The sequence below is a fragment of the Pogoniulus pusillus genome, chromosome 10, assembly GCF_015220805.1.
Source record: "Pogoniulus pusillus isolate bPogPus1 chromosome 10, bPogPus1.pri, whole genome shotgun sequence".
In the NCBI taxonomy this organism is placed as follows: domain Eukaryota; kingdom Metazoa; phylum Chordata; class Aves; order Piciformes; family Lybiidae; genus Pogoniulus; species Pogoniulus pusillus.
In genome coordinates, this window is record NC_087273.1 from 28,614,883 (window position 1) to 28,641,080 (window position 26,198).

At 41.0% G+C, this 26,198-nt stretch overlaps 1 protein-coding gene across 1 annotated transcript in view; it reads right to left on the reverse strand.

The window, feature by feature from the left end:
* Positions 1 to 17,405, reverse strand: part of AHRR (aryl hydrocarbon receptor repressor) — an 82,502-nt gene extending 65,097 nt beyond the window's left edge. The window contains exons 1-2 of the mRNA XM_064150417.1: positions 17,341 to 17,405; positions 11,826 to 12,007 (exon numbers count right to left, since the gene is read on the reverse strand). Of these exons, the coding sequence (XP_064006487.1) occupies positions 11,826 to 12,007; positions 17,341 to 17,402 (244 nt within the window). The 5' untranslated portion in view covers positions 17,403 to 17,405. The remainder of the gene's footprint in view (positions 1 to 11,825; positions 12,008 to 17,340) is intronic.
* Between the last annotated feature and the right edge of the window lie 8,793 nt (positions 17,406 to 26,198).

The window sequence follows — 26,198 nt, forward strand, 5'->3', positions numbered from 1 at the left end:
AAACATAATGGTTTTAAACTAGAAGAGAGTACATTTAGACTAGAGATAAGCTTGGGGTTTTTTTCTGATGAATATTGTCTGGGCAACCTGTAACTGTCTGAGCAACCAGCACAGGTTGCCCAGACAGGTAGTAGATGTCCCATGCCTGGAAACATTCCAGGTAAGGCTGGATGGGGTTCTGAGCAACCTGATCTAGTACAAGATATCCCTGCTCATTGCAAGGGGTGTGGACTAGATCACCATTAAAGGCCCCTTCCAGTCCAAAGCATTCTATGATACTATCATTCTGTGAGTATAAGCTCAGAGATCTTTGAGCTAGCTCTAAGGGTACTGGTATGGACACACAGCCTCTTGTGCTCCTACATGGAGATAACAAAATCTTGGGGGAAAGTGTGGTTGTTTAGCTTATCCCCAAGTGACATGGCCACTCTGCCTCTGAATACAGGATCCACTCTAACAGACACTTTGTTTCAGAGTTCTCTATAGACAGCTTCCACCATGTGCTGTAATCCAAAAGTGAGCTGGTAGCAAAGGGAGAAGAGAAGCCAGGACAGCATCTCACACTGTTCCCTCACCTGAAACTGCCCTATTTCTCTTCAAAGCCCTGTGCAATAATATCACGCCAAGCTAAATTCCTTGTTGTTTTGGATAAGAGGTATTGTCTTTCCTTTAAAACGTATCTGTGTTTAAAATAAGAAACAAAGTAAATCATTTTCTTGACAACAAAGAAACATGTTTCCTCTCAGATGGTAATCACTGGTGAAGCTGAGAACAAGTGTAAACCAAGCCAAAGTTCATGCCTGAATTAATGCTTGCCTACTTCCCATCCACTGCAACAGTGATTAGGACAATATGATTGCTACTGCCTTCTACACTCACAGCAATTGCTAGGAATTTCTGGAATAAAAATGCCATCTTTCCTATGATGAAAACCAATCTTGTTTCCATATCCAAGGAAACTTCTATTACCTGTAGGATCATCACCGCCAACCAAGTTAAAAAAGATATTGCTGACACTATTAAATATTAGATTATAATACATGTCATTAATGTCCTGTTATTAAATCAATGTGAATGAAAAATCTTAGAAGTAATCCTCTTATTTCAATATTTTCTTTTTGACTAGACTATAGAGTGTCTGTCATGTGGCCTCTTCTCCCAGGCAACCAGCAATAGAACAAGGGGACACAGTCTCAAGTTGTGCCAGGGGAGGTATAGGTAAGTTCCTCACAGAGAGAGTGATTGGCATTGGAATGGGCTGCCCAGGGAGGTGGTGGAGTCACTGTCCCTGGAGGTGTTCAAGAAAAGCCTGGCTGAGGCACTTAGTGCCATGGTCTAGTTGATTGGATAGGGCTGGGTGCTAGGTTGGACTGGATGATCTTGGAGGTCTCTTCCAACCTGGTTGATTCTATGATTCTATGATTCTATTCTATGAAAACTTGGATTACAGTGGAAATAAACTTAAACTGAATTCTTTCTCAATCTCCAAACACAATTTAACTTCAGAAAATAAAGTGAATGCAAGTCCATTTTTTATAGCATAGGATAATGGAATTTGATCCATAAAGGATTAAAAGGGTATTTCAATAGCAGGGTCAAATATGCAGAGAAAGAACAGAGCAAGCACAATGAACACACAAGATGAACATCACTGAATGCAAAAGAGAGTGCACTTACCAGGCAACCAGATTAGATAGACCCAGGGGGTTGGGTTTTTTTATCCACATACCTACATTTATTTACATCAATGCTACGTGAGATGCACAGTGTGAGCTAACCGAATGCAACTGAACATAAATGCCTCCCCTGTCAGAATGGTTACAAATTACTAAGCAAGCTGGAGAAAAATAAAAACCCACACTTAACAGCTGAAAGTATTTTAGGGACTTCCTCTAGAGTTGGACCAATATAGCAGCTGTAGCTTGTGGGAACACCTATACAAACAGCCATCATATGCATCTGTGACCATGTAATCTGGTCCTCACTGTAGTCTTACTATCACTAGAAACAGTGGAACTCTTCCAGTGCTAAATGCCCTCGGGATAAATCTAACAAAGATTTGCCTCTCATCACTTGTCATTTCCAGCTCCTTGGTTTTCTAATCAATCTTGTTCATGTCAGGAGAAATGCTGAGGCCTACAGGGGTGATCATTTGAATGGTACCCAGTAACAGAAAGTGGATAAGATATTGATCTAGAATTGCAAGAGGAAATTCTGCAAGAATGGTCATGATGGTATCTTTTCCAAAGACAGCACAGAGTCCAGCTCTTATGGATTATGCTTTGTGCAGGTGGCTGATGCAGCCCAAAAGCTCTGAGCTTGAGATCTGACAATATAAACCAGATGCAGCGCCTGACACAAGTATGCAAGCAGTATCATAAAAGGTCTGACATTTATTTATAACTGTGATTCTTTCTTTGCCACTGTTCAAAAAATAAGTATGGAATTCAAAGCCAGTCTCACAATGTGGCATTACTGTTGCACTAACAGCTTTGCCTGATCTTCAGAGGTGACAGGAATTCAAGCTATGTGGGAGTCCTCTTGTTCTTCCTGAATGTAGGCTTGCTCTGCAGTAAATCCTGCTTGTAAATCTACTCTCCTTCTCCTACAAAAACCATCTTGCTTACAGGAATCTGAAGAGAAAGCCACCTAGCACAAGGAACTCAATACTTATACAACAAGGTAGAAAGAGGAGATACACTCCTCCTCTGAAAGCCAACAATGGTCTCACAAGGGTCAAAGAAATCTTCAGGTTATCTAGGACATGTAGTGCAAAACAGCTGCAGATATTTGTTATATGGAATGAATGGTGGGCCTAGGAAACAAGGGGAAGATTAAAAAGTATAAGAAATATTTCACAATGAAAAACTGAAAATACTAAATAATCCAGTAAAAATATTCCACTGCTTGAAATTAGGTGATGCAGGGGACAGTCAATGTGCAACTGCTTCTCCAGAAACAAGTCCTGCCAGATCTCACGAACAAACCTCTGCAGCTAGCCTGCTTAAAGTTTTGACACTTCTACTAAAATGTCACTGAGGTGGTATTTTAGCACTTGATTAGATAATGATTTGCAGATAATTGGTCTTCCTTCAAAGATTTACTTAGGTACCACTTATGCAGCAGAACATTTATTCCTTTTTTCAATTACTATATTGTTATGAAGATGGTAAAATTACAGAGCAGTAGAGAAGGGAAAAAGTTTCTTTCATGCACAGTCCCTGTTTGGTTGACACAGTCTGAATGCTGTGATAAATTTGAATACAACAGTTCAGTACAACCACAAGAATAACTTTACTTATGACCTACCTACTCTGACCATGAAGGTTCCTTCTCAGTGCAAGCCATTGAATATGCTGCCCTAAGAAACCTAAACAACCTAAATGCTTATAGGCAATATAACAAACTGTGACTGTAGACTACAGCAATATATACCCCAAAGACATTTTGTATGTGTTCAAAAAAGAAAAGTCTTTCTGAAAGAAATCATTCAAGCATTTTGTTTCAGAGCCCAGGAGTAGGAGTGCTCTAAATCAGTGGAATATGTCTTCAAAAAACAAACATGTAATTATTAAAATATTCAGATGTGTTAAGGACTTCTTGACTCCAGGTGTTGACTTCAGCCCTAGCTAAGCAGAGAGCCACAACTGAAACCTTAGATTTTGCAACTCAAAATACATGTTTCATCAAAAACTAGAGGCTTGTGGATAATCTGAAAGCCTTTTGTTATTGCCACAATGAAAATCAATATATAAATCATACCAAGAGAAGAATGATGGGAATGAAGAGGAATCAAGATTGTAGATTTAGGCATTTTGTTCTGTTCTCAACATAGCCACTCTTAGAATACTGATTTGTCTTTCAGATCTTTTCTAATTTTACTTTTCCTCTATCTGTTCTAAATACATCAGTATAAAGGACCTGGAGAGAATCCAATGAAAGGACATGAAGACGATGAAACAATTGGAGCATTTCTCCTATAAGGAAAGGTTGAGAAAGCTGGGATTGTTCAGCTTGGAGAAAAGAAAGCTCAGGAAGGATCTCATCAGCATGGACATCTATGCATAGCATGAACACTAGGGTGTAAAGAAGAAGACAAACTCTTTTCACTGGTGTCCAGTGACAGGATCAGAGATAATGGGCACAAACTGAAACATAGGAGGTTCCCCCTGAACACCAGGAAACATTTTTGTCACTGTGAGGGTCACTGAACATTGGCAGAGGTTGCCCAGAGAAGTTGTGCAATATCTGTTCTTGAAGATATTCAAAAGCATCTGGATGCAGCCCTGCAAAACTTGATCTCTGTGACCTTGCTTGAGCAGGGGGTGTTGGACAAGATGACTTCAAGACATCCCTTCCAACTTTGGCCCCTCTGTGATTCACTAAGTTTTTAAATTTAAAGAAAAGTGTCAGGCTACTGGAACCAGTTAACAAATAAAAGAGGAAATTTTCACATAGAAATGTGTCCATTACAAGCTGTCATTGTAACAACTAACTCACGAGTTTAGCTTCAAAATCAGTTAAAATTTGCTGTGGGAATATTTTTCTTGATTATTCAAAGTAAAATAAAAAACTAACACACAAACAAACCCCAAACCAACATACTTACACCAAAAGAGGAGAACTTGTCAATCCAGAAAATAAATTCATTGAGGTAATTTGAAAAGAAATGTCCAGCAATGTAGAAATGTTAGGGAGAGATAGAGGGGATAAAAGGGATGCCTAAGAACCCTAGAACATGTATTGCAGTAGAATCCTACAGTAGGATCCTCAGACCAGGAGCTTTGATTCAGGTAAGCAGCACTCCCACAGCAGTGCTGAATAATATTCCATTGCAGATAATGCACTGAAAGCAAGATCATTCTTTGCTTCCTTATCATAGAATCATAGAATCAACCAGGTTGGAAGAGACCTCCAAGATCATCCAGTCCAACCTAGCACCCAGCCCTATCCAATCAACCAGACCATGGCACTAAGTGCCTCATCCAGGCTTTTCTTGAAGACCCCCAGGGACGGTGCCTCCACCACCTCCCTGGGCAGCCCATTCCAATGCCAATCACTCTCTCTGTGAAGAACTTCTTCCTAACATCCAGCCTATACCTACCCTGGCACAACTTGAGACTGTGTCCCCTTGTTCTATTGCTGGTTGCCTGGGAGAAGAGGCCACCCCCCACCTGGCTACAATGTCCCTTCAGGTAGTTGTAGACAGTAATAAGATCACCCCTGAGCCTCCTCTTCTCCAGGCTAAACAGGCCTCAACCTCTCCTCATAGGATTTGTGCTCCAGGCCCCTCACCAGCTTTGTTGCCCTTCTCTGGACATGTTCCAGCACCTCAACATCCTTCTTGAATTGAGGGGCCCAGAACTGGACACAGTACTCAAGGTGTGGTCTGACCAGTGCTGAGTACAGGGGAAGAATAACCTCCCTTGTCCTACTGGCCACACTGTTCCTGATGCAGGCCAGGATGCCATTGGCTCTCTTGGCCACCTGGGCACACTGCTGGCTCATCTTCAGCTACTATCTATCAGTACCCCCAGGTCCCTTTCCTCCTGACTGCTCTCCAGCCACTCTGTCCCCAGCCTATAGCGCTGCTTGGGGTTGTTGTGGCCAAAGTTCAGAACCCTGCTATCTAAAGAATCTGATGAGGGAAGCTAGGAATCTGAATCAAAGTAGTAAGAAGTACACGTATGTTACTGAGCTAAGAGATCAACAACCATGGACACAATAAGGGGAGAAGAAAGCTGCAGCAGGCTGTAATTGAAGATACTGAAAATCAGGCCAGCTGGGAGGAATCCATTGTTGCTTTCTTCTTAAAAGCAAAAAGTCCCATACCATTAAAGTTCAGTAGGAATTGGATCACACCAAACACAGAAAGTAATAAAAGGAAATGATCCACCAATACAACTGCTAAATCAGAAGAAAGCACACAGTGTGCACTATTCTGTCAGAACTGGAAAGATAAATATATAAAAAAGGTTTAACTGAAAGGTTAAAAGAGACAAGGGCAGCTTGGTGAAAATGACCAAGAAATCTTGGAACCATTGTTTTTTCCAGCAACAGCAGTCCAAGGCATAGCAACATGAGAACACTGAAACTAAAGAAGGTTCACCTGAAGAACTGGAAAGAAAAATCTCAGAGGACAGATATCTAAGAGAAGTAGGAGCTGAATGATATTTCAACAAACCAACATATATGGGGGAAAATATAAGCTACATCAGTAGCAGTGAAGAGTGGGCAATATAAAACAAGGTCATTATAACAACATCCTAAATTCTTCAATGTCTGGAAGCTCATAGGGGGAAAAAAAAAGGCACACGTGGATAACAAGAGAAAACAGAGAAGCCAATGCATGAAATAAGATGTAGCAAGAAAGGGAGGGTTCTAAAAAGCATGCTGGAGATCCTTTAATCGTGCAAGATTGGGGAGAGAGTTTTCTGCTGCTCTGCAGAGAGGAAGCTACAGGTAGTGCCCAAAAAATGCTTAATTACTGTGTCTATGTTTACTCCCACTATCTAGGGTCAGACAGGTACTGACACTAAACACCAGCAACAATGCTACCACCCTGGGTGCTTGGGTGAGTTTAATTGCATCTGGTGAGACTCACTGCAGTGTATTCTGATAAACAGCTGAAGCATACTCAGAGCTATGAGCTGTGAGAAATTATGATAGAGAGGGGAGATTTTGAAAGACTAGAAGAGGAAAAATGTGGAGCTTATATTTAGAAAGCATGGGAAGAGGACACCAAAGGAGCACTAAGATGAATTTCAATCCATAGAAAAATAGTGGAGCAAAATATTGAACAACCTATTTGTAAAAGCATAAAGGTAATAAAAAAGAAATTGAAATCAACACATCTGTCAAGGATATATTGCCATGTTACTTTAAACTACCCTCTACAAATGGACATGTGAATGGGAAGAATAGATATTACCTGTCTTGATAACTTTAAAAAGGCTATTCCTACTGTCTCACAATGTCTTGGTCCAAGCTTACCTAAGAAAGCATAACCTAAGAAAAGGTATCAGTCATTTGCTGTAAACTGGAAGGATGCATTGCACATTCGATGATCTGTGAGGTCTCTTCCAACCCTGATGATACTATGATACTATGATACATACCCTAGGTTAATCCTGACAAAAGCAGAGTGACAGAAATGGTTCAAGAAAATGGAGCCCTCAAGAGCAAAGGAGCAGGACAGAGCTGTTTTGTCTAAAGAAGAAGAGTCTGAAGGAAAAGTGAGACACCATCATGGCTGTAAAAGCTGGAGTGCCGCAAGAAAAGGCAATAAACTGTTCTTCTGCAGAAGGAAGGCTTAAAATGCAGTAGGAGAGTTCCAGCTTGAGCACTAAGGACTGTCAAGGAATGTGTAGAATCACTCATGCTGCAGATTTACCAAAAACACATTAGAAAAATGACCCTTGGGTTTAGACAGAGATGATTCTTTACTCAGGACAGTCTATACATGCCTGTTCCCTAAATCTGTGTGGAAGCAGATGAATTAAGATTTATAGACAAATTTCTCAGACTGCACTGTAATTCAGTTTATAATCCATACATAACTTTAGTCTAAGGCAAGTCAAACAACATGGCTCTGTGTTTGACTGTCACTAATTTTTGAAAGACCAAGATTGGAATTTAAACTCAAACATTGTTAGCAACTGTTAATATATTTATTCACAGAGTTAATCTATGACTCTGCTTTCTTTACTTAGACACCCATACCTCTATCAGCATTCAAAATTAATGAAGTCTGGAAGTGTGTAGGTACAGAGAAGGCACTTAAGTCTGAGAGAAAGACAGAGAGCCAAAATATTGCTGCAAGGGAAGCTTTTGTTGCGATGACACTGGGTTTGGGTGTGCATGCATGTCTCTGTGTCTGCATTCGTGTGTGTGTATGTATAAACACAAAACGCACATTTGTGCTTGCATAAAATGTCCAGAAGGGGAAAATAACAAACTCTTGAATTAAATTACTTGTTCTATAAATTATGTAGTCAAGGATTTAAAACACTTCCACTTCTTGAATAACCAAAAAAGTGATTCATAGTGAGGTCTCCGCATTTGCCGTCTAAAACATCAACAACATCAGTTACCTTTTATCAGGAGTGCTTATGGCTAAGGAGTAATAACATTAATGAAGGGTATGATGAAGAAAAGTTTAAGTGGTCTACTGGTACAAGCTTAGTTACTCTAAAAGCTGAAATACGAAGAGCTTTAAGCTCGAATTGTAACTGTATTGGTCAATCTGAATTGCCATGAGTATTTTCCTTACAGATAATGGGAAGATTAAATTAGCTGTCTCTCAGAAAGGAGCTGAGATGTTAATACCTATAGTTTAGTTAAGGAACAATTTAAACAATCCACAAAAAGGAGTCAGTTTTGAAGTAGTGCAAGACTACCATTTTTCCACCAGTAGAAAAACTGAGAAATAAGAGGCACTAAAGGATATATTTTCAAGAGTGGTAAAGGAAGACAGACTACAATTAACCAAGATGGAATACAGCCAAGACAGAGGCCGAGCAAGTTTAAGTGTTCACATATTACTAAGTTCCACTCCACTCTTGCAGAAGTCATACTCAAGTCAAATTTTTTTTCAGGTCCAAATGACCAGGACAGTTTCCTGTAGCAGTTGCTGTCTGTCAGCCTAAGCATTGTTTCATGCTGCACTATACAAGAAATCTGGTGAAATTGGAAGGTTATCATTGCAAGCTATTTCTAAGTGCATATTAGGAAAATACAAAATGACAAATGTGTATAGCTTGAGGGGAGTGGGCTATTAATAGTCACTGCCAACTGATAATAGAGAAATGAAGACTAAACCAAACAGACAGAAGAACTGTTCTGCAGCTGAAGGAAAACATTTCTAAGAATGACTTAAACTAAATACTAAAAAAAAAGCTGTCTGCATTTCAGAAAAGAACCAGACTTCTGTTTAAACAACTTAACTAAGATGAACTGGCCATGTGCTCCAAGGTACTAAGCTGTAATGGACACCAAGGAGGGAATAAATGATTGATTAATATTCTCCACCCCCTAATAATTAATTCTCTGCAAAATTATTCTCATACTTCAAATGATTATGGTGAGGTCACACTATGCCCTCTAATTGGCTATTGATCTTTGTAAATATAACATTGCTGCTACACACTGAGTATGGCAGAGTAGCTGCTGAAAGGACACCTAGTGGTAAGGAAATCAGCATGTCTAGAAAGCACTGGAACTGTTGTAGGTGTGTTATAGAAATTGCTAACTATTATGAGTTGAATCTGCAGTGTCATAAATGAACTTCTGTGTCAAATAGCACTATTCATGGGTTTTAAAACATGGTGTTAAAACAGCATTCGTGCAAACACTTTTGAAAACCATGGATTTTAAGCTGAACTCACAGAACAGTCTTTGAAACAAAAGATGTGCATGCCTGCAATTTATAGATTACAAATTTGAATGTCCTGAATCTCCACTGCATCAATTTTGAGAATATTGGGATAGCTGACTAGAACTTATCACAGATATGTTTTGCTTGATATGCAAGCCAAATTTCAGTTTGCTTGTCATTGTTCTTGGGATTCTCTGTTGTGTGACTTTAAAATGTCCTATGCACCTCCTTCTTTTCTCTTCTTTCTCTTCTATGAAGACAAACAATGGAAGTAAATAAACTGTACACATTTCCACCAATTTTAATGGGGTTTTTTTGTGTCCATTGAGTTCAACAGTCAGTTCTTGCCTGCATATAGTCCAAACCCTTTAATGTGTACTAATGCCCTTGTGACCAAGAGATGCCCACAACAGAAAGCTGTATTGCAGATGGAATCATGCTGGTCTCACACAGAGAGGGATTATAACCTCCTGTGTAGTGACATGCTGCCTCTGGGCAAACAGAACAAAATCCACACTTGGTTTTCTTGTTTATGTCAACATATCATATTACAAGCATAGAACAATTTGCTGACCACTGTCTCTCTTTGATTATTGTTTTTATGTTCTTTTCCAGGTTTCTCCTTTCTATTGAACATCACTTTGTTTGGACTAATTTTCCCTGAGTGAATTAGCACAGTTTTGCTAAGTCTTTTTTTCCAGATGTGTTATATTTTATATCCAATTTTATAACATCTCTGTATGCCACTGGGCTGTTTCCTATCCTCTCTCAGGGTTCACAACAGCTCTCAGCTTAGTACCATCCTTTGATTTGAAAAGCCACAAAAAAGCCATTTCTACTCTTCTGTCCTCTGTCATCACAATGCTTGGATGGATACATTTTGTTTGTTGTCTTTTTTTAGGTGACTACCTACTAAAATTTTTGTTTAAAAAAAGGAGGTTGTGCCTTATTTCCCTACAGCTAAAAGAAAGCAGATCATGATGCCCATGGAAGAGGCTGCTCTTCCCCTTACCCAAACACCAGCACCCATTTCTCCAGTTTCCATAGCTCACCTCTCCTCCACTCCACCCTTCTGGAGTTCCAGCCTGCTCTCCTGTCTTAAAATTGCATGTGATTTCCTTCCTCTACTATAAACAATGTTTTTGTAACCTTAGTTTCATGATGTAAACATTTAAAAATAAAATAGAAAGGAACACAAACTGTGTGTTCAATTAGGTAATTCAGAGATTAAATTAAATGAAATGCCTCAAAACATGGAACATTTCAGAGTAATGAAGTCTGGTTTTACTTGTTTTCCTTCTTTAAAAAAGGAGACAATGGATCTTAGGAGCTGTGGAGAAGAGTAGTAAAGGCAGATTGCTCTTCGACCCAAGAGAAACTAAACTAAAGCTGAGCTATGTTTTCAAAGGGAAAGAGAAGCACTCTGAACTGCAGGATGCTGGAACCTGGGCAACCAGCTTCCACAGTTGACAAGGGACACTCCTGCAATCAGCAATATCATCATCTGTAATCTGATGTCATCTTACATAACGCCCTGCAGTCTGCCAAAGCCTCTTCAAATTGGCATCTCTTTTATCCTAAAGTATATTGTAAAAGCAAGAAACCAAGCAATAGATACTATTCCCCTTGCAAAACCTAAAAAACACAGGGTTGCCTTGTATACACTGTACATAATAAGCAATAATAATAGGAAAGAATAGTAAAGGAAAACTAACATCCATTCAAAAAATACTTATGTTTATCTCTGCTGTCCACCTACAAGCTTTGGTCAGTTATATTCCTTCAAATAGGCTTTCTCTTCTTCTTCTTCTTTTTTAAACAACTCTAGAGAGGATTTTCATTGTTAAATCTCTACTCTGGATTTTGCTCTTGTGATCTTTTCAGCAGCAGAAGAAACTAAAATTGTCTGCAAATTTGAAAGAACTTTTACTATGTACATCTGAACATGCACATTTGGCTTTCATTGTGTGATGTGCCAGACAGCTGCAAAAACAAAGAGTAGCCTAGTACAGCTTTAGTCAACACTTTAAACTTTGGATCTCACTTGTCCTGAAAGACATTGACCTTTCTTTGGCTCTTCAGGCATATACACTTCTTGGCGTATAGCAAATGCAGGTAATACAGTAGTTGCTAGAGTTTCAGATGGCATTTGAACAGGCATTACAACATGCATGATAACAGCTACAAAACCAGAGCTCGAATAATCTACAGGTATTACAGCTACCCCAAAACTCTTTGCTGATTTGGGGATTTCACTTCATTATTTGGAGCAAACAACAAAAAAAAGCCACAATTATGTAGGAGGAGATGCACAGAATTTCCAGCACAACATCCCGTGCACAATGCAAATTCATTTATTTTCTTTATGTAAATACTACTCAGGTTTAGCAGAGAGCAGAAATACATTCGAAGGAAACTTTAGCAGGATACTGATGTATCAAAGACCTACCTTGAAAGAAACTTTTGACTCGCAGGTAGCTGACGCTAAGGCGCAAGACGGAAAGTTTGTCCAGCTTTGATATGATGTCAGGTGGAAAAGGCAAGAGGCTGGCCAGGTGGTCCAGTTCTGCATTCAGACGGTCTCTGTGTCTCTTTGAAGGATTTGATTTTTCATTCCCAACTGCAGGCCTTCTGTGGTGGGGAACACATTTTCAATTACATGTTTTAACCTCCTGATATTACTATCAGAGACTGAGATGTTGTCTGCAATTAGTTGATAACAGGCATATTTAACCTACCTCCTGTGAACATCTTTGAAGTTTCTGTTCCCTGCCAAAACCATTTACCTTTTTGCATTGGCCATAGTGCAAAGACATGGGCACTGGATCCTTTTTTCACAGAATCACAGAATCACTGAGGCTAGAAAAGACCTTTAAGATCATCAAGTCCAGCCTAACCTAACACCACAACATCAGCTAAAGACATTTGCCCAGTGAAAAACAGACAAAGAATTAATATCTCTTACTCAAGACTCTCTCACTTTAGCATATGGGTACTATCTTCACGGTGTAGTCAATGCCAAGACACACAATTTCCCATCTATGATGTACAAATGGAGGTTAGAAGAGCAGAGGAAAATCACCATGACTAATGCATGAACCTATTCAATGTCCAATGTATTCATTCAAATCATCTTAGTTCCCTCCATTTAATGACTCAAAATTAACCTGTGGGTCAGGAGATAATTAAGAAAAGAGCCTGTCTTTAGAAGTGATTTTTTTTAAAGTATGGTAATAAAGGCAAAAAACATCCCCAGGCTCACAAATCCTGTGAACCTTTTCACATTTACCTTCCTGTAGCAATATTAAAATTAAGAATTTGTTTTTTCTCTTGAGAACATTGATAGTCCTCCCCACTTTGTGTCCCTCTCATGCATTGGGCAGGAGCAGATACCTCAGAAAATCTATCATGAGAATTAATTAAGATTAAAAACAAATTGCAAATGAGGAAACTGAGTTTGGAGTGTCCACTGGTGTTCTTCTCACAGAGAGTGTAAGCTGATGTTCTCAAGAAGGGGGAAAAGAAAAGCTGGTGCACTTCCAAGCAGTGATGGGAACCTGATTGCCAGAACAACATCAAAGGGTGATCAGTACTGAAACACAAGCTAGTCAAGCAAGCAAAAAGACTAGTGGGAAACTTGAGAAGGTGGTTATCCCCAGCACAAAGCCATTGCCTGACCCAGCAGTATTCAAGTGCAGGAATGAGCCACAGGCCACTGAAGCCATAAACTGCATGGATCCATGATCTCAGAGGGAGTGCAGCAGCTCAGTGCTAGTGCCAAGTTGGCATCTTCTAGAGGACTTAATGCTGTGTCTGCTGGTCTTCCACTCACTCTTGTAATGCCCATGTTCAAATTCTTACTAAAGCACATTGCCACATACTTCCTGAGGCACTTGATCCAAAATAAGAGGCATTAAGAGAAAATTCAAGGAGTAGAAGATGGAAAAGTATTGAAGAATGAGAAACTGTAAGCAAGGAATGTATAAGTGGGTTCACAGATTCCACTTGAACCTCACTAAAGGCAAGGATCAGAACCTTATGTAGCTTATATGGTGGTCTAGTGGTGAATCAGAGTAAAGGGAATTATCTATAGCACTTTACTACTGTGTTTCCACACTCCCCACAATTACTAGATTTTTCAGCCATTATTTTATTTTGAGCATTAGTATTTCACAGTGTGGTTAAATGGTTACATCATAACATTTGCATGTTCCCTTCTCAGAAGTGCAATATTAATTTATCATTGTAACTGCTATGAAAAAAAAACAGTGTCTACATGAGCCAGCAGTGTGCCCAGGTGGCCAAGAGAGCCAGTGGCATCCTGGCCTGCATCAGGAATGGTGTGGTCAGCAGGAGCAGGGAGGTCATTCTGCCCCTGTACTCTGCACTGGTTAGACCACACCTTGAGTACTGTGTTCAGTTCTGGGCCCCCCAGTTTAGGAGGGACACTGAGATGCTTGAGCGTGTCCAGAGAAGGCCTTGAGCACAGCCCTACGAGGAGAGGCTGAGAGAGCTGGAATTGTTTAGCCTGGAGAAGAGAAGGCTCAGGGGTGACCTTATTGCTGTCTACAACTACCTGAGGGGTGGTTGTGGCCAGGAGGAGGTTGCTCTCTTCTCTTAGGTGGCCAGCACCAGAACGAGAGGACACAGCCTCAAGTTACGCCAGGGGAAATTTAAGCTCTGAGAGAGTCATTGGACACTGGAATGGGCTGCCCGGGGAGGTGGTGGAGTCGCCGTCCCTGGAGCTGTTCAAGGCAGGATTGGACGTGGCACTTGGTGCCATGGTCTAGCCTTGAGCTCTGTGGTAAAGGGTTGGACTTGATGATCTATGAGGTCTCTTCCAACATTGGTGATACTGTGATACTGTGATTGCTGCTAATTGAAAACCTCTTAAAGAAAATAAGGATGAAAAATTCATTGCTGCTTTTGAGAGCCTCACTTCATTGTAATAGGACAGCATTTGTGAACAAAATGAATGGAAATATGTTTGAGGTAGGTGTCAGTGAAAACATACAAATCCTGCTTTTTCACTCAAAATTGCCAGTACTGACATGTGGCACTTCCATAACACAGAGAGTTACGTTCAAAGACACTGGGGAGGTTTTGTTGACTGGTATCAATGTAAAACTTTCCTCTGTTTGAGAGAGCACATCTGCAACAAATAATGCAACCAGCAAAGAAGGAATACCTATTTTACAAACAAGAGTGCATGCACTGGGCTGTAATTTTTTGCAGTAAGCACCAAAGCTCATGCTTCTTCACTATAATATCAAAAGGATGCCTGACCTGTGGAGCACAGCACCTTTCTAGGAATATAGCCTATAGCTGAGCAGAAGCTAAAGAACATAAGCTTTTATTAATTGCTCTTTATATCTGACAAACAAGCTGAAGCAAGGAAGCAATTTAGGACAGAAAAAAACTAATTAATTCCAATATGGAAAATTAGACTGATGAGCTCAAGGAGTAAAAACTGTCAAGATTAAAATGGAATAGAATTTGTTCAAGCCTATTTACCACATAAAATAGTGACTGCTTTGTATCAGAAAGGTATGGTTTGAGGCAATTATGTGCACTGCATTATGTGTGCTGAGCATAAGGAACAGTTTTCTGGAGGTTGCAAGGAATGGTGTAAAAGCCTACAGGAGAAAGCTCAGGGCAAAGTCTTCCTGAAAACTGAAGGAAATGATTCAGTAAGGGAATGAATCCAAACAAACAGGGGTTTGATGTAAATGGTAATTAGGTGCCAAGTGGATGCAATTTAAAACAATGTAAGTTCCATGGAAAGCTCAGCTTTGCTATCCATAAACAGAAAAGGGCAGGTCGGACTATTTTTCAATGAGCTGTTTTTGAGGCAAATGGCAATTCTGGTCCTTCTTTTGAGCTGAAAGTAGAAGGTGCTTCTTGTGTTTGTGTAAATCAGGTCTAAACAGAGCCACAGCACTCACTCGACGGCAGCTCTTTTGCTCTGCTTTCCATACAGCACTGCACAGTAAAGTAGCCCATGTAATTAAAACAATAAGGCTGGCACTTTCTTCTTTGCGTTGTTAAACTCTTCAAATTCTGCTCTGCAGCAACAAGCACTTGCACCTGGTACCAGACCTGTGCCACCAGCCCTTGTTCGGTAGGAACAGAGTGTGGGGACTGGCGAGGAGAGCATTTTCTGTTCCAGCGCTACGTAAGGCATTGAGCCGTTTGTGATTTAATGATTCAATGTGCCCACGACTGCCACCAGTGTAAACCAGTTTGGTGAGCTTACAAAGGAATTTCCTGCAGCTACAACTCTGTCTGCTGTTCTCTACCCTCTGAGGGAGCCCTACCCTGTAAAAATTCGCTCAGACCAAGTTTTTTAAGCGTGCTGAAGTGTTAAACCAGCAGATGATCTAAACTGAGAAAAATCTATTCATTCACTGTGACAACAAGCCTTCAGCAATAAGGGAAAGGGGAGAGACCATGAAATGCAACAGGCAGGCTAAAAGCAAAGTAACAGCATACTGACCAGCACCCACAGTCACTGAGCTGTGCTTGGGCATTGCATGGGTGTCCTGTCAGAGCTGTGTATGTGCAAACGTTCACCATCTCCTACAAGCAAAAAGAACCAACTGAAAGCTGGGTGAAGGAAAGAGGACCCCTTGATACCTTCTAGCTCTTCTAGGTCTTCAAAGGAAGGAAAGGCAAAGGCAGAACTAATGGTCAAGAAGACATTACACTGGCAGAGCAGATGAGAAGTAGAAGAGTGTGACACCAAGTAGGAGGAAGGACTATGTCACAAAGGGCCTTAAAATGAGAAGTAGGAAGCAGCAGAGTTGCACCTCCTGAGGTCTCTATTTGCCCTGGCACTGGTACAGCTCTGGCTGAAGTGGGCAGTTACAGATACACTCAGAGCTAGGGCAGCTGCCACTTGCCATTTAAAGAGCTATAAAACATCACAAGCAATGTTTTGTGGAGGGAGAGAGTTTTACAAGATGCCAGGGTTTGAGACAAAGAAATGGCTGAAACTCTGAAATGGTAACTGTCCTGAAGTGTTGCTTTAGAATTTCTAGCATAAGCATTAACTTCAGCACAGTGATTTTAGCCTGAGGTTAAAAAACAAGATCTGTTTAGACGTCACATGCTTGAATTACCAGCAAAATGTTAGATTTCCACAGGAAACAAACACTTGGTAGAAAATATTTCCTTTAGTCCGGTTCTCTGTCTGAAAAGCATATCTGATGGAAATTTTTCAATCAGTCTGAGCTTCAGGTGTTTGAACTCGTTCCATAAAAGCCAAAATTCTTTAGTGTAGGCTCCGGCTCCATTTAATGGGGCTTGTTTAAAAGCTTTCTGGGACAAAAGAAGAATACCTAGGGGGTTTTTTGTTTACTTACATATATAAAAGTAGAACTTGAAAACAATGTACTGTCTGAAGGACTGTCAACATAGTTAAATTAGTGTCTCCTAGTTCTATTTGGATAAGGTGGCTTCAACAGTCCTGAAATCTCAGCAAGGTCTGGGAGACTGAAGGAGAGACTGAAAGGAGCCCTATCAGCCAACAAGTCTTGGACGTTAACAGCTGCTTTAGATCAGAGTTATGAAGCCCCTGAGTGAGGGAATGAGCACAGAAAAGGCTTACCAGAGATGAAACCCACAAACAGATAAAGTTTGAGGAAGAGATGAATGTTGCTAGGAACTAAGAAATCACCCTCAGCAAGAGACAAATGGCAACCACAGAAAACAGAGGGCATTTCACAGTATCCCAGTATCACAGTATCACAGTATCACCAAGGTTGGAAGAGACCTCACAGATCATCAAGTCCAACCCTTTACCACAGAGCTCAAGGCTAGACCAAGAGCTAGTCTCTTGATTAGGGATTTCTTCCTGCAGAGAAAGACATTAAGACTCTCCTATGTCAGTAGACCGAGCGAGAAACAGACTCCTAACACATCTGTTTGGAGGGAGATACTTTGAGATGAATATGATACTTAACTGTTTCTGAATGGGTTTCCTCCTTTTCCTCCCAGCATATAGGCATTCACCTGGCGGAATCATTGTTTTGATGCTGAAAAATAAAAGGAATATATTTCTTTGAGTTTTCTGTTCCATACTGCTGTACAAAATGACAACACCAGGAAAGTTCCCTGAATGTGGCATCCAACAACACTAAAAAGCACAGTGGCATTAGTTAAGATAGAAGCTTAAGGCTTATTCCAATTTCCTACTTTAATATTGTTAGAATATTGATATTTATATCCAATTTTCATTTTTTCAAATTAAGCATACTATACATGGTATAAAAATGGGTATAAAACATATCCTGTTTACTCCATATCCAAAATTAATCTTTTTTTTTTTTTTCCTTCAAGGCTCATTTTAAAAATCAGCTAAACAAATAAGAATGAATAATGCTAATCATCATCCTCCTCAGGGAGGATTTCACAGCTTTTTTAATACTCAGGGATACTCTTTTGTTAGTGACACTGCAATAAGTAAGATGAAGTTACTCAAGTCAGCATTTTTCCAGGTGCTCATATCCTCATTTTTAAAGACTGAAAGCATATCTGTTGGCAGTGCAAGAAGTGAAACACAGGATTGTGGTCAGCACTAGGACCCAGTGCAGTGCTGATGGAGGTGACAATTTTGGGGGAAAAAACTTAGCCTGATTATTGTTCTGTTCAAGTATGTTAGCCTTAGAAATGTTGCAAACTCTGAAACAAGTCTTTGCATTCAGTTTAAGTCTTCTGGAGGTCAGCTGAATATTGAAGGCTCTTGATTTTTCTGTCTGAAGGAGTATTTCAGGCCTTGCTGTGTGATGTTGACCAGTAAGTGCACACTGCTGAGAGGTTACTGTATCTCAAGAATATTGGCTGCTTTGTGTAATATTAAAGGTAACTTATATGTCACTGAATCAAATCCCATGCTACTGAAGACATGTCATGTAACACAAATCATAAATTAACTGATTTTAAAAGTCTTTAAAGGAGCTTTCATTTTCACTGAAAGACAGGTTTCTGATAACTAGAAACCTATTACTAACCAGCTTAAATTTGTTCATGGTCACTTTATGCCCATTTGTTCTTCTGCCAACATTGTCTTTTAGTTTAAATAGCTCTTCCTCCTCCATTGTGTTTACTCATTGGTGTATTTTTAAATATCAGTCATACCTTCAGTCAGCCTTTATTTTTCTATTCTAGGACCACCCAAACTCTTTCACTCCCCTCCTGTGCTACAAACTCTTTGTCATTCCTATCTTCGTAGGAGCCTTTATTTTCCCATCTCAGTCCATCTGCCTAAAACATAGAATCATAGAATTGTCAGGATTGGAAGGGACCTCAAAGATTATCCATTTCCAACCCCCCCTGCCATGGGCACAGACACCGCACACTAGCTCAGGCTGTTTAGAGCCTCATTCACCCTGGCATTAAAGGGCTTCCACCACCTCCTTGGGCAACCTGTTCCAGTGTCTCACCACCCTCGTGGAGAAGAACTTCTTCCTAACAGTCAATCTGAATCTACCCACTTCTAGTTTTGCTCCATTCCCCCTAGTCCTGTCATTACCCAGCATCCTAAAATGTCCCTCACCAATATGGATAAACATAATCATGAACAGAATATTAAGTAAAATCCAGAAGGATTTCATGTATGCATATATATACATACTTACTGACAAATCAATAATTCTTTATGGGAATTATCTCACCTGATGTATGCATGACCACATTCTGCATTTCCATAGCCATGATCAAATTCATGGCTCATTGTCACCTGGTGGTCACCTAATATTCACATTTTTCTGTCTTCGTTCTTAACTTCCAATAAATAAATGCACAACTTAGGGAGGAAATCTTACAGTGCTCAAGTGCCTAACCATCTCATTCATAGAATTAATCTCCAGTTCATTTTTGTTACATGAGAACTGCATCCTCTCCTGTATCGATGGCACACTTCTGGTTTTGCATGAAATTTCTTAATGAAAATGTGACTGTCTCCAAATTGGCAGCTGAGGAGCTTTGCATGTAGTTTCCCTCCCAATCAGGCTGTGGATGTAGTCTACCTGGACTTCAGCAAAGCCTTTGACACAGTCTGCCACAAGAAGCTCCTAGCCAAGCTGGCAGCTCATGCTTTGGACAGATTCACTCTGTGCTGGATCAAGAACTGGCTGGATGGCAGAGCCCAGAGAGTGGTGGTGAATGGTGCCACATCCAGTTGGCAGCTGTCACTAGTGGTGTTCCCCAGGGATCAGTGCTGGGCCCAGTCCTGTTCAATATCTTTATTGATGATCTGGACGAGGGCATTGAGTCCAGCATCAGTAAATTTGCAGACGACACCAAGCTAGGAGCAGGTGTTAATCTGTTGGAAGGTAGGAGAGCCCTGCAGAGGGACCTGGACAGGCTGGATGGGTGGGCAGAGGCCAATGGGATGAGATTTAACAAGGCCAAGTGCAGGATTCTGCACTTTGGCCACCCACAACAACCCCAAGCAGCACTACAGGCTGGGGACTGAATGGCTGGAGAGCAGCCAGGAGGAAAGGGACCTGGGGGTGCTGATAGATAGTAGGCTGAAGATGAGCCAGCAGTGTGCCCAGGTGGCCAAGAGAGCCAATGGCATCCTGGCCTGCATCAGGAACAGTGTGGCCAGCAGGACAAGGCCACACCTTGAGTACTGTGTCCAGTTCTGGGCCCCTCAATTCAAGAGAGATGTTGAGGTGCTGGAACATGTCCAGAGAAGGGCAACAAAGCTGGTGAAGGGCCTGGAACACAAACCCTATGAGGAGAGGCTGAGGGAGCTGGGCCTGTTTAGCCTGGAGAAGAGGAGGCTCAGGGGTGACCTCATTGCTGTCTACAACTACCTGAAGGGAGGTTGTAGCCAGGTGAGGGTTGCCTCTGCTCCCAGGCAACCAGCAATAAAACAAGGGGACACAGTCTCAAGTTGTGCTGAGGTAGGTATAGGCTGGATGTTAGGAGGAAGTTCTTGCCAGAGAGAGTGATTGGCATTGGAATGGGCTGCCCAGGGAGGTGGTGGAGTCACCATCCCTGGAGGTGTTCAAGAAAAGCCTGGATGAGGCACTTAGTGCCATGGTCTAGTTGACTGGATAGAGCTGGGGTATAGGTTGGACTGGATGATCTTAGAGGTCTCTTCCAGCCTGGTTGATTCTATGTTTCTATGATTCTATGACTCAGCTCCTTGCACCAGCTCCCCAATTCTTTAACTCAGTTTAGCACAGCATCCTTTGCTAAACTGAGATAGATTAGGTCTACTGTATTTCCCTCATCTGGAAAACCAGTTATGGTATCAACAGAAAGCTCTGAGATTACTCTCTCAAAATCACCTAAACCTGCATTCCATTTTTACTCCATTACACAACTAACCACAGGTGTTAATGTTTTTTTTTCCTTGAGAATTAATTCTAATATGACATATACTATAAAAGATTAGGCAAATAGGTTGGTAGTTGCCTTCTGTCACTTGTAGCTGATGATGGAAACACCACTCATTTTCCAGTTGGTGCAGTGTCAGGTACAAAGTTCTTGTCAAAGTAAACACAACTTCTTAATTTTTTTTCACAGACATAAAACAAAATGTTCATGGGTCATAATAAAGACAGGAAGATCACTCACCAGTTACTGTCACAGGCAGAACAGACTCAACTTGGATAAAAAAAGTAATTTAATTTACTACTTATCAAATCAGAGTAGGATAATGAGAAATAAAAACTAAATCTTAAAACACTTTCACACCACCCCTGTCTTCTTCCCAGGGGTCTGGGGGTTGCAGTCAGTTCATCACACATTGTCTCTGTCACTCCTTCCTGCTCAGGTGAAGGCTTCTCACTCACTTCCCCTGCTTCAGTGTGGGGTTCCCTCCCACAGGAGATAGTATTCCACAAACTTCTCCAGTGTGAGTCTAGTCTTTCCCACCGGCTGCAGTTCTTCACAAACTGCTCAAGTGTGTGTCCCTTCTTTGGGAACAGACTGCTCTAATGTTGGTTCTCCATGGAGTCACAATTCCTGCCAGCAAACCTGCCTCACTCCATAGGTCCATAGGTCCACATGTCCTGCCAAGAGCCTCCTCCAGCACAAACTCTACTCCAGTGGATATCTGCTCCTCCATTAGCCTCCATGGGCTATAGAGGTACAGTCTGCCACATTATGATCTTCACCACAGACTAAAGGAGAATCTGCCCCTGCACCTGGAGCACCTCCTGCTTCTCTCTCTTCACTGACCTTGGCATTTGTAGCATTTCTCTCACATATTCTCACTCCTCTCCATCTGCCATTGCATTTGTGGAGCAGCTTTTCCCACTGCTTAAGTAACCACAGAGCTGTTACCATTGTCACTGATGGGCTCAACCTTCTCCAGCGGCGAGTCCATTTTGAAGCCAGTTGGCATTGGCTCCACTGGACACAGGGGAAGCTTCTAGTGGCTTCTCACAGAAGCCATACCTGTAGCCCACTTCACTACTACAATCTTGCAATTCAAACCCAATACAATATTGTAACACTTTCATCTTCTGAGTCATTCCCACCCGTAAGATGAATCTATGACTCATAGTTCATGTTTCAAAACAGTGTCACATGCCAGACTTCCCTTCTCTTGCCTTCATGAGTAACATTGCAAGGAAGAGAAAGACGTCATAATTCAACTGAAAACTGGAAATGAAGAGTTCATTCAATTTCCCAAAAGGACCACCTTTGTTTCAAAACCCATTCTGGATCAGGTGGTAAATATGTGACACCAAATGGAAATAAATAAAAATACTTTGGTATTCAATGAAGTGAGACCCAGGAAACAGCTACCAAACAATATGAGCTAGAATTCATGAAGTGTAAAATGCTGGATAAGAAAGATAAAGGCCCAAAGGAAAATACATGAGTTGCAGCATGAAAGAGATTCAGAAGATTATAATCAAAGGAAATCTAAAAGTGTCCACACTGCTTACTCCATGGAGATGGCTGTATGCTAGAACTGCATAAAAGGTAAGGGCATTCAACAGATTTATTTCTAGTGTCTGAAAAGGTGAATCATGCACCTGCATCAAATAAGAATAAACTACACTCTTCAGGCTTTCTACAGGAACTTTCTATGGATCTAGGACAAGAGGTTAACACAGCAACATGGTATGAAGCACTGCCTCAGCAACTGAACACCAGTGTCCTAGATATAGAATCATAGAATCAACCAGGTTGGAAGAGACCTCCAAGATCATCCAGCCCAACCTAGCACCCAGCCCTATCCAGTCAACTAGACCATGGCACTAAGTGCCTCATCCAGGCTTTTCTTGAACACCTCCAGTGACAGAGACTCCACCACTTCCCTGGGCAGCCCATTCCAATGGCAAATCACTCTCTCTGGCAACAACTTCCTCCTAACATCCAACCTATACTCCCTTGTCTATATGTGCATGGCCAAGAAGTGTTTCTGGTAGTACCACTAATAACAACACTGGTGTGCAGGCAAAAGGAGCCTGAGAATGACTACAGGAATAAAGGTGAAGTCAGAAGGCTCATGGTTAGCGGTCCTAAAAATACAGCTGAAAAGCTGAAGTGGTTGAGCTGCACAGAACTACAGACCAAGAAAACACTGTAGAAGAGACATGGTCCTGTGTGGACCATGTCCTCTTCTGATTGTTTGGGAGCTCTGCCCTCCACCACTGGGACAGAATGGCCCATCTCCACTGCCGCAGGCGGATGCCGCTTCTTCCTCTACTAGCCCACCAGCCTCATGAGTGAATGAGAAACAGGAAGGATGGATCTGGCAGGGACAACACTGCACTGCTCAGTACGATTGTGCTCTTTGCTTTCTCTTTCTTTTTCTCTCTGCACACTCTTGAGACTACTGACATCCTCTCTCTGTGTTTCAGGGAGGACAAAGACAAACCCAAAGCACAGCCTTCCACCTGTCCATCACAGGAGTAGGTCCTTACAATCTTGAGGAGCTTCAGGAGATGGAGATCTGAGACTGAAAGAGGCAGAATTATTGAGAAAGGGCAGATGTGGGTCATGATCATTCACTTTCTTATGTCAGCTGCTTTTAATCGTTGCTGACATTGCTGTAGTGAATCTCTGAACAGTGGGGAAATCCAGAGGGCTGAAAGACAGTTGCTATATGCCAATCTTCAGTGAAGGGAAATGAAATGATCCAGCTAACCACTAGGCTGACATCCATCCCAAGGAAAATACCAGAAAAAGACGATAAGAAAGATGAATATGACATCACTTAGTAGAACTTTCTATGGGTTATCATGCTCTTTGGAGTGACATTAGCTCACTGAGAAGTTATCAACTTTATCTGGAATTCACTTGTATTAGTAAACCATTTAACTCAGCAGCACAACATTGTGACTTTAAAAAGTCACAATAAAGTACAGAGTTTCCATAAGTAAAGAATTTGTCAAGTGGCACATCTAGTTAAAAAAAAAAAATAGAGTAATCATAGAGAAATTGCTGCTAAATAGACAAGTTTTAATAGAGCTACTTAGTGATAACAATTTCGAAGTTATAAAAATGCAGAGAGTGGTAAATAACACTGACGGCACAATGCAGGAGAACAATCAGTGCCCTGTTTCTGTTTATCCACAAAGCATTTCAATGCAGCCAAATGCATCTCAGAAAAGGGAATGCCAGGAGTTGCTTCTTAGTAGGGACTGTATCCTGAAATTCCAGGGATTCTTGAAAGGAATTAGAGATCAAAGCAAGAAATGAATACAATCCATATTCTGAGCTTCCAGGGTGGAGCTGTGGCAAAGGCAGCTAATGCAATTGCTGACCTAAGTGAAGTGATTTTACCTCTGTTCACAGATATGATAAGATTGATGCTGGAAGCGTGTGTACAGCTCCCATGTAAGTCTTTTTCTAATAACGTTAGAAATTGGGAAGGATGAGGAAGTAAGCTTAAAAAAAAATATTTGCAGGCTGAAGAAACTGCCTTGCAAAGAAAAAAGGATTAGGTTATTTTACTAAAATGAAGTACTTTCATAGAGAAGATCTGCATGCTGAATTATTTTAATCTGAAACACAGCAAGAACTTTGAAGCTTAAAAAGTTGGCTAGGTCCAAATAAGAAATAGGGCATTAAACTGTAACATTGTGAGCACTGAAATGCTGGAGCATGCTGCAATGGATTTAATGGATCCTGTTGTCTTGTAATCACTCTTAGATGTTTTTCTGCAATGTGAACTTTACCCTAACAGAAGTTATGCTTAGATTATATAGAAGCAGTTGGGCTAAATGCAGGCATACTCAGGGGAAAAAAAAGTCATAATTTGGTAGCTTTGGTAGCTATAAGAAGTCAAATTACATTATCCAATGATCTCTCCTTTCATTAAATGTTATGAATCATTTCCTGCCCAAATGTGATCACAAACCATGCATTCAATGTTTGAACTACATAAAGGGGTTGCACAGAGCACAGCTTCGAAGTGGCACAGGTCCGTACGAGGCAGCCTGGGAATAAGGAAGTTGTGTTCTCATCCCTGCTTCACCACAGAACCGCAGTGCAGCTTCACAGGCAAAGCCAGACAGGGATGGTGCTCGACTATAGCTCAGGGTTTCACAAGGTTATGTATTGCATTGCTTTGATCTTGGGAAGCAGCACCTCTGGAAAGAGATTTTCATGCTCTGGAAAGAGACTTCCACTTGTGACAGCTAAACAGAAGTCTACCTGCCTGCTGTCACTAAAATAATCATGATTAGTCCATTGCTGCCAAATGTTTTGCTTCTGATGAACAATTATGTTTTAGGATAAAATGTAACAGCTTTGGACATATTGTCTCTGCAAAACAGCATGCAATGCTGTGTCCTGAAGCAGGCAGATTTCAAGAGATACTGGAGCAAAGAGTCACGCAAAATTTTAAAGGCAAAGAAAATGAGCCCCACAGTCAGAGTCCAGGACTACAAACTGTTTGGATTATCATGAAGAACAGCAACAGAGAACTTCCTCACAATAAGTAACTACATTATGTAAGAAACAAACATTTCGTGACAGAGATCAAGCTCATTCTAGCAAGATCCAATTTGCAGAATTTGAGGCTAATTGAATTCAAGCTACAAATAATTGAGGATAACTATTAAAATAATTTACTCAGAATTGTAGAGGACTCTCCATCATTCAGCAATTTTTTAATCAAGAATTGTTTTTTCTTAAGAAAATTACTAGAACTGTGTGGTAATTTTGCTGGAGGATATCTGATGGTCCATGTTATACATGAGATCAAAGCAAGATCACAGTGTCTCTTTCTGGCCATAAAAGTTACTTTTCCACCTCAACCTTCTCTCCAGTGAAAAAGAAAGGAAGTTCATTGGTAGAAATTTTAACTAATGAAAAGGTATATATAACACTTGACTTAGAGAGGGTGTTCTGTCAGTAGCAGCAATCATATGCTAGGCTTACAACACAGCTAAGGTTGCCTGATGTGGCACACATGAGAAGAAGGAAAATATGTACAAATTTGGCTATGTTTGGAATTTCTGAAAAAAATATCCAGTTTGCTTGTGCTCAGGAGACTTGTTGTAGTCTGACAGTTATCTACAGTTTCTGCCTGAGCTGAGCACTCCTTATCCCCTTCATTCCTCCTACAGGCATCTGCACTGTACATATGCATCCCATGTGTTTGACAGACCTCCTCTCAGAGCAGCAAAGGCAGAGACAGACTTTCCTTCTTGCTGTTAATCCCTGTCCCGATGTTCTCTCCCTGCTCCAACCACTGCTGATCAGAAACAAGAGACTCCAAATAAAAGGCATGGGGACGAGGAGTTAGCTGAGAGAAGGTCTATGAGGCAAACTGAGATGAGGCAGGACGACATAAAACCAGACTGCTTGTAGTCCTGAGTCTCAGAATCCCAAATACCTG